Source organism: Limanda limanda, chromosome 9 (genome assembly GCF_963576545.1).
Source record: "Limanda limanda chromosome 9, fLimLim1.1, whole genome shotgun sequence".
Lineage (NCBI taxonomy): Eukaryota > Metazoa > Chordata > Actinopteri > Pleuronectiformes > Pleuronectidae > Limanda > Limanda limanda.
This window is the reverse complement of record NC_083644.1, coordinates 13,639,082-13,649,179: the sequence shown is the minus strand read 5'-3', so window position 1 is coordinate 13,649,179 and position 10,098 is coordinate 13,639,082. Positions and strand designations below refer to the sequence as shown.

Genomic DNA, 10,098 nt, shown 5'->3' with positions numbered 1-10,098 from the left:
CAAGAATTATAGTCATATTTTTTTTCTTGAACTAAAACCAAGAGCAGGATGGAGCTATATGTTCTGCTTTGATTCCTTCCATTTCCCTGACCGGCCTGTTAATCACACTGAAGTATTCCAGCCGTAATCCCATCACATCTCTGACCATATGGAAGAGGCAAACATCAGTACAATTATAGTGTCATAGAAAACGCTGTGTGCAATGGTGCAAATCTCCTTTCAGAAGGAGCACTCCCCGCTGACAGGGGTAAGGTGCGATAAGATGCCAACAAGGTGCAGCTTATAGCGTCCCTGATTTCATGTATCCACGCGCAATTTAACCTTTTCCACTGCAATCACAAAGCATGTCAGAGGAATAATTGGACAAAAAGATAATGTGTCATGAGAAGAGGAAATAATAGAAAATGTATTTTCCACTATAAGAAACTGAGGTTTCTCTTACACTTCTCCTTCAACCATAAATCACTGTAATTCAAAACGGCTTTTCTATGATCCATATTTTGGAAAAGATAAAATGTGATTCAAATCTATGATGTTATGTGCAGTAGATCAGTGCAGGTTTGTTACACAGCCTTCATTTTTAAAATAATCAAATTCTGTTTAATGTAATTCTGTTGATTTGTTTATGGGAGAAAAAAACATTGGCTAATTTCAAACATGTAATGCTTCAATTGTGTTAAATCTTGAAAATCCGGTTAACAATTTGGGTTTGGTCGACCACCTCCCTCACATCAAATTAAACCGGTGCAGAAAGTCACGGAGGTCATTTGCAAAACGCTTAAAGCCGCTAATGTGGCATGTGCTGCTCATGTGACATAACTGGTTAAACTAAGGAGTAAGACCTAAATCCCAAATCCGAGACAGATTTACCCCCACCGCTCAACTTTCTACCCCTGAAGACTCCACAGAGTTCCGGAACCCGAAGCAGCCACTTGGAATTCACAATAAAAAAAATATATAGACGGAGCAACAAAAACAATGGCTGTGTAACAGGAGGACAAAGACGACATGAGTGAGGGGAGCACATTACAGAGAGCGGCACAATCTACTTCCTAGTGCTCCCAGTTTGAATTTCAATCAAATTAGCATCTCTTAAACTCAAAGTGACCCGTCTAGCTCCATTTCATCTGAAATGCTGATGAGGTTCATGGCACAATTATCAAGGCAGACATCTCTCTCAAGAGGCGAGCCTGTTGATAGCAGACAGACCATTGAAAAATTAAATCATTTCCAGGTCCAGAGCATGGCACCAAAAAAAAAAAAAAAGAATAGCACAATCTGTCGCACACAGGACACAAAACACAGACGCACCGCAGACACGCTAGATGTCTGAGCACCCATAATGGTATATTTAGAGAATTTTCTAAGAGGGTGGCCCAATAATGTTTCAGGAAATAGGTCATTAGAAAATTAACCATTAGTATCCTGATTTCAACTTGGGGTCTGACCCAATATCCGGGGTAAGGCATCCCAGAAACTTGTAATTACTGTCATATGCCTGTGTTTATGCTATATTTACTGAAGCTGCCAATGGTGCTTGAAGGGGGGATTCCAGGCTCTTAGAGAGTCAGGAGGGAGGCTGTCTGACTTACATCCGTCCATCAACTATTGATTTATAAACCAGCAAAGGTATATCGTCGTGCCACTGAAGTCAGTGGAAATGCTCTGGTGACATTCTGCAGGTCGAAATGTGACATTTATAAGACAGAAGAATGAAATGGAAGCTCACCAGAGTATAAAGCAAAAGCTAAAGACAACAATGAAAATAACCGAAACTGGCCGACTACCAGTCAAGGTCTGAAACTGAGAAGCTTCATATTTGTTATTGGTTAGTTAATCGTAATAAGTTAATTGATTCATATTACTTTACAGATCTGTTCCACTTAATTTTATAGTAAAACTACATTAAATTTACTTTCTATTAATGTTCATTATCATTGAATAAACATTCAATTTATTTTCAAAGAAACAATCAAGGGGAATTTTTTATGTTTAGGTCTAATGCAGCCAAATTAAAAAGTTGCCAAAACAACGGTTATTTTCTTGCAAAAAGCATTGACCAGTATCGCTTGAAATCAATATTAGCTACTGACTGGAAACCCCCCATATTCTAATGGATTCAGAAGTGTTAAAGGGGAAGCCTCCACAAATAGAAAATATATGGTGTTATTTCAGGCTGTTACTGTAAGAGTAATGCCAAATGTATCAAAATCTATTTCTCCACATTTTAATCAGCAAGAAAAGTTTTTATTTACATAATTTTTTCCATTAGTGTTATTTGTTGGCAGTAGCAGTACTTTTTGCTTGATGAGAGCCACTGACACTTTTCTTTTTTTAATTTAGCACATCATCACTGATATGGTCTTTGAGTAGAGAGCAGTTTCATGGCTCATGAACTTGTGTACACCCCTCAGAAACGCCCGGGCTGAATCTGGATCTTTATGAAATCTTAATCTGCTGTGCTTTAAATAACGCACTAGCACTGTATGTACAGAGAGGAAGAACAAGGCAGCGCGCTGTCAGGCGGCAACAATGGAGCTCCTCGGAGAGCCCTGCAAGCGGCCTAGTCACTGATATAAATAGTGGAAGAGGCATCCTTTAGTCTGCAGAACTGCTACACACTTTATTGACTAGAATTTGGTGAATATAGTCGATAACATGCTAATGCCTAGTCATGTGAGCATCACAAGTCAGCTGTTACCTCACCAATTCATTATAATTACCAATATTTGTCAGAGTCAAGCTGTTCAGATAACAGAAAATGTATAAATACCCAATGGTGTGCTGTAATGATCCTTCATGATACCTCATATATTTAATTAATAATAAAAAAGAACTCAGTCTGGCTCATAGTTGTCCTGTCATCCCCCTGATGTATTTCACGTCCTCAGTTAGAGAGCCATCTGCATTGATCACTCATGGAAATGATATACGCCCTTTGGAAAGAACCAATGTTACACAAGCATGGCAGGAGCCAGCCTTGTTCGGTTACACCAATCAATGACCTTGTTATCGAATACTTCCAATGGAGCTCATTAGTCAAAGGGGTGATCAATAAAAGTGAGCTGCTTATTCATATTCTATATCTTAATATGTGAGAATTATTAGTCAAGATGTGTAGCTGTCATCTTTGCTGCTGCTCAAACCTGCTGTGATAAGGACGAGTGGTCACATTTAAATCAATAACAACAAAGAACCAGATGGTTAATGCATGTAGTAAATTAATTAAAAAAAAAAAAATATTTAAATGTATTTAAATCACAGTTTTAATCAGGTGGATATTTTCGGTGGTAGGAATACATTGTGGCTCCAATTATCATTATCATCAGTGCAGATGAGGAAATGTAATGATTAAAAACTAAAAATCCTGAAGAAGAATCACATAAAAAATCATCTCGCTGACTATTATTACCAATTAATTAATTATTTCAAACTGTACTGCCATGCAGTTTCACATCTGCTGGGGAGGTGTCCACATGAAAAATTCCTGTACAGATTATCACCCACTTGAGTCGACTAATTGCTTGCAGCTGAATTTTCTAATTGAGCCACAACAGTCCTAGGGCTATTTTCATAAAATCATTGTGCTCATGAATATAATATGCCAGCCAGATATAAAAACAACTTGAAGTGCCAACAGGATCTATCAAACTCAGCGAAGCCTCAATCCAATTCTCCACACTTCAGGAACACATCAATTTCGGATGTTTAAAAGTGAACACAGTTTTCCACACAAGTGCTAATGTGATTTTCCGCACACATTGAAATTAATAGGGCAGGGTTATTATGGCGACCAATATTTTTGGCACCTCGCTCTCTTCTTTACGGGAGAGTGTACAGTAGGAATACTTAACTTTTTTTTTTTTCATATACAGTGAGTATGTGGTGTAGAAGTGAAGGACTCAGACCTTGTAACGGTGAAACAAACACTGCATCCAAAATAGGCAAAGAATTCACTCGATTTCTTGGCTGGAGGATATTAGTGTTTGGCAGCAGCGCTTTTATTTCATCACATTTGCTTCATATTTTAGTCTATTAATGTAAATGAATGGTCGTTAGGAGAAGAAAAAAAATCACTCCTCGTCACATAGGCAATCTTGGGCATTCGTCAACTGACCTCAAATATATTTTAAATCTGCTCCGAATACACAAACAGTAATTCTGTAATATGGGCAAAGTATTAGTAGTATCAACTACATAGGGATTTATGTAACTGTTCATCTTCAAATATGTGGTAAACTTTTGCAATTATGACCCTTATAACCCTCAGCACAGCACATTCATCTGCCAAGGACCAACAGTTGAATTACATTCAATGAAGCTGCACAAAACTGCAAATCCTTATAGATTCCAGAGCCCTTAAAGGTTCAGTGTGTAGAATATAGTGACATCTAGTGGTGAAGTTGCATGTCGCAGCTGGATACCCCTCACCACACAACCCCCTTCCAAACATGAAAGAGAAACTGTGGCAACCTTCAGATGTCATAAAAACTAAAAAGGTGTTTTTCTAGTTTGGACGACTGTAAAAAACATGGCGGCCTCCGTAGAGAAGACCCGCTCCAGAAGTAAATATAAAGTATTTACGTATAAAAGGTCCATTCTAGGTTAAGGAAAACATAATTCATACAATGTAGATGAACCACACTTGTGAAATCATCACTAGGATTTTTTTTAATTAAATTTCTGCCCATAGATCCCTTTTACCTAAATCGTACACACTCAACCTTTAACATGACAGATTTTTTTTCATATCCGCGTGTCGTTCCCTGGGAAATTTGTGAAAATGTTAAAAAACCTGCCTTATTTCGCAATATTAACTTAAGTGAGATAAAATGTTGGATCTGCACCAAAATTGCATGGGTTCTTCCCTGACCCACAGTGCATCCTTCCACCAAGTTTCATGGTAATCTGTAGTGCAGTTTTTCTTTAACGCTGCTTACTAACGGACAAAGTTAAATAAAAAAATATATGTATTTGCCTGTTATGTAAATATGTGTCTGTCAGTATCTTGGGTCTGCAGATCTCCTTTAGATTCCTTCCTGTGGTATCAAAACTCTTATGGATTCTTCTTTGTGTGATTTCTTTTTAACCCACACACCTGAGAGAGACCCTTTGTACCGAAGTGCTTTTTCTTCGAACGCACACATTTCCCTCTCTGCTCCGAGTACAATAGTTCAGCAGGAACATTGAAATGCTAAAAAACACATTTAAAATATCGTCTGAACTCCGGGCCTCTGGCACACTTAGGATATATGCACATGAGGAATGAACCCGACTCCTCTGCAGGAGAGCTTATGGACCAGACTGTTTGGGGTTGTTTTCTCGTCTGCCGGCTCCTGCTGGATATTTGTGTTGTTGTGCTTCAGTGGGCTGTTTTTAATATGAAGATACGAGCAAGGCTGAGGGCAGCGTAATACACCGGGTCACAAGCAGGGAGCAGGCAGGCTGTAGCCTTTCAAGACAGACAATGTGAGTCAGCTATCTGACTTCATCAAACACGGCTTGACAATAAAACCCCTGAATACAAGGGCTTGACTGTTTTATTTCATTATTTTTTATTTCCCATGGCGACTCACCAGAGTTGCTGACGCTCTCATACCATCCAATATCTCTCTCTGTGGCACTCATATGTCATTCCACCCCGCACACGTCGGCTCAGATGGCATACCTTTGTGACAACTGGTCTCATGTATAGGGTCCCATGTATACAGCGCTGCCAGTGGAACCCCGCCGTGGTGCATGTGTGTGTGCGTGCAGAAACATGTACCTCAGTTGGTTTGTTTTCCACACTAAATCATCTTTCCTTTCACATGACTGATGGCTACAGAGACAGAGGCTTTAGAAATGTGGGGCATCTCTGTGACCGGTGATCAATCAATGGGATCTTAGGAGATATGGAGCATCTCTAAATTGGTCCTGCCAAGTACCAGAGCTTAATCTGACCAACAGGGTTTACCAGAGGGGCCGATGGGGGGGGGGGGGGGGGGGGGGGGGGGCAGTATGATGATGTTAAGGAAATGCCGGTGATCAACGAGGTATTTCAATTATTTAACTGAGCTTTACCACACTATAAACATTACAAGTAATAATCCCGCGATCAGTATTTTACTTCAGTAAAAGTACAGTAAGTAATGTCAACAAAATGTACTTAAAGTACAAGTGAAACCTGAAGAATTGTCCCTGTCAGGATTACTATTACTACACCTTATTTTTTAACAATTATATATAAAGTATTGCTTGGTTTAATCCATAGTGGTGCATTAAATTGTAGAAACTGATTATGTGATCATGTTTTCTATGCACAAGGTTGTTATATAAATAACTAATAATTATAGCTGTTAAATACATAGTGCAGCAGAAAGCACAATATTTATCACTAGATTGTGGTCGAGTAAAAGCAAATAAGCAGCAGTGGAAATAATAACTATAAATACTTAAAAACTGCACTTATCTATATTACTTTAGAAGATGTACTTAGTTATTTTTCATCACAAGGAAATCCTCAAAGTAAGCACTTTTTGCAGTTAGCTGTCAGATGTAGATGATTAATCTATCTGGAATATTTGATTTAATTTGATTAAAAGATATGTTTTAAATATTCTGAATTTACAAGACAATGCCTGAAACAGTGTATATTACTTTGTGTGAATGATCTATAGGAAAACGCACAACCAATGACAGACGGATCATTGTTCGGTGATCCATCATCGCCACAATATAATCAGAGGGTGATGTTGTGATGTTGCCAAACAGCCATCGGTTTCTTTTCTTTTGGTGAAATAAGGTGAGGGGTTATACCTTTTATTTATTTTGTACATTTTCTTATTTGACTGGATTCAAATCGTATTCATTTATTACACCAAAATGAACCTTACATTGTTTTATTTATATATATTATTTTTGTAATTACTTTTTCCCATCTCTCTCTCACACACACACACACACACACACACACACACACACACACACACACACACACACACACACACACACACACACACACACACACACACACACACACACACACACACACACACACACACACACACACACACACACACACACACACACACACACACACTTCACTAAAAGCAAGTTGCTCAGCTGCACTAATAAGGCGAAACAAAGCTAAGTGTAATAGACTAATGTTAGCATACTTAATCTAGATTGCACATTTGCAAGGTAATGTATTTAACAGAGTAAATTACAATAGATAGAAGAATAACCTCACAGCAGCCAGATGAGATCAGTGCAGTTTCACAGTCTGTTCAGCCTGTTGTGTGTTTGTTGTGTTCATCATCACTGTGGATGTTTTTAATCTGCTCTGTTCTGTTTATCAGCTCGGCTTCACTTCTCAAGTTATGATGGACTTTCTGATTCTCTTGAGTTCGGGTTCAGCTCCCTCAGTGCTAACGCTCATGTCTTGCAGGCTACTGACGCCGACAGGCTGCTGTTGACTTTCTCTTTTGTCCCTCCACACCCTCTACATTCAGATAATCAGATTTGCTATCTTACTATAGCAGTAAATCAGTCCTTCAGCTGCCCTGTTATTCTCCTCGGTGGAGGATTCTACTCCGAAGGCGAGGGATGCAGAAGATGATTTTAAACATGGGAAAACAGATGCCAACAGGGGCAACCAGACAGAATTAAATGCTTGACTGTGTGCCAGATCTGGTTGCTCAGGGCAACTATGCCACTATTGCTGTTGAGCCCTATCAAGTATTTTCTAAGGGTCCTGTGAGTCTGGCCTCATTTCCGGGAAAACATTTTTGGCACTGTTCCGTGACGTCTGCGGCTTTTACCTTTGCGACATAATCTTGTAGGCATCTGGAAGATAGCAGTTGACGTTCTCCATCTGGAAAGGGTCGGCGTCGCAGATCTTGTCGTCTGTCCGGCCGTAGTTGGCACTTTCGATCATGATGACGTCACTTCCCGGACACCGCAGATCGATGGGGTAACCCTCACAAGACAGCTCTCTCCGCACTAAGCCGAACGGCAGGGCGGCTCGACTGAACCCTGAGGGAGAAGGTGAGAGAGAGAGGGAGAAAGAGCTCTATCAGTGAAAATCGAAGAGGGCTGGATAGTTTCGGCTGACGCAGGGGAAGATGGTAAGAGGCGGAGGACACTGGATATCTGAGTTGGACGAGCTGAATGTACACACCAGTGGCAGTTTTGTGCATGTTCGTTCCTTCTTATTTTAAATTAAGTGGCTGTAACTGTTCAGCAAAATAAATCACACTTGATATGTGTATAGTGAATCCTGCTTGGCATACATCAGAATAATAAGTTCAGATGTCAATAGGGAGCTAATGGTGTTAGTATGCACGGTGAGCGCACTGATACAACATCAATAACCAAATGTGACAGCAGCTGATGTGATAGAAAAATAGAACTCCTCTATGAATTCATTTTGTCATGCTTCTTTCTTTTCAAACGCAGAGCGACCTTTTTTCTTCTCCTGCCTTACTAAATGTCCCTTGATTCATTTCAATGTGGGGACACGCTGTCACCACAGAGTCACGAGTCACTGGGGACTTGTGGTTCACTTGTTCATTTTTTCTACCCAAAACAAAAAAGTACAAAAACCATCCGTACAACATGAGTGCAATTTAATCCACATCGCAGTGCTGACAATCGAACCACGGCCATAGGGAGGCTGGAAAAACGGGAAAAACAGAGTGTGTGTGTGTTTGTGTGTGTGTGTCAGGTCAGAGAGGGTGGGGGGGTAGGAAAAATAGAAAAGAAATCAATATTGTGGCTCTGTGTTCTGCAACAATGCCAAAAGCCATATTTAAACTGCTACTGAACTACATACAAACACATAAAGCCACATACACAACTATACCAAACCCAGTACCAGATATTTTCGGTCAGAGGCCTTTTTATTTCTTTTTTTTAACGGCTATGTCATGTCAAGTATGAGAAGAGAGTGGCACAAAGCTTAAAAAACATTTTTAGCAGCTGCCCGTCTGTGGGCCTACGTTTCCCCTGCATATCTGCCGTGACTCAATCACCTCCTGTGTCTTTAAATAACAGTGTTGTTTCCTGCTACTTGGTTGATGGCTATGTTGTTAGTGTTTCCAAGCTTCTATTTCCCTAAAGAGGTTTAGTTCAGTCTCTGGAGAAAGGTGGAAAAAGGGTGCAGTAACAACTTCTCATGCAGCTTCTCAGTGTGGCCAATACAGTTGTTTACAATACTATAACACAGCCCTTGTTTATTTTTAATGAGTCATCCTGCGAGATGATTACTTAAAGCCACCGACTTCAGCTCTGCCAAATTGACCGGGAATGGCCGAGTTCATTTTACCCCATCGGATGCCTCATCGGTTAACTACCAATATCATTATCTCTGTCTGATTAAAAGCTATGCTACAATGCAGGGGATTAGCATTCTGTGTGGTGCCCGCACAAGGAAATGCTCCTGTGGTATTTTACAAAAGGAAGATAAATGTCAGTTTTCATTCCCTGATCTTCCACTCGAGCACCAATCAGGTTAAAGTCTTACATCTAAGGTGCTCAGTACAGAGCTCAGGCTAAACAAAGGATATAACTGTACGTTGGGGGGGAAGCTGTCCTGGACTATTTACCCTTTATAAAGCTGCTTTCAGACCTGCACTGAACCCTGGGCATTCTCCTGAAAGCTAACAGAGAGGCTGCATGTGAGAACGCAAATGGCCGAGGGAGTTGCACCGACATCTCTCCTGGACCTTCTGTGAGTTTTTGTGAATGATGGATGCAAAACTGAAAAAAACAAAAGTAATACAAATATCTCAGGATAAAAAGGAGATGTTGTATAAGTAGAAGACTTTGGAAAAACAATGGGATTTGAGTTTTTGGTGATAAGGGGCCAACGCCATTGTGCTGTATACACAAACATGTGATTTCCACAGCTCCACTCCTCGCCTGAATGTTTTTTCCTGATATCGCGAATGACTCAGATGATCTCCTGCTGCTGTCTTCATATGTGAGAGGCAAACCGGACCCAATTTTACAAAGAAAATCCCTTGTTTGTGTTTGAAAACGGCTCAAAACCTCATTTGTCTTGGGAGCATACAAACATGAAGGCAGGATCTTTTTTCACTCTACCTGCTATTTTTG

At 40.1% G+C, this 10,098-nt stretch overlaps 1 protein-coding gene across 1 annotated transcript in view; it reads right to left on the bottom strand.

The window, feature by feature from the left end:
* The window catches only part of adgrl2a (adhesion G protein-coupled receptor L2a), an 80,462-nt gene that overhangs the window by 51,769 nt on the left and 18,595 nt on the right, over positions 1-10,098 (bottom strand). The window contains exon 2 of the mRNA XM_061077848.1: positions 7,803-8,016. Within this exon, the coding sequence (XP_060933831.1) occupies positions 7,803-8,016 (214 nt within the window). The remainder of the gene's footprint in view (positions 1-7,802; positions 8,017-10,098) is intronic.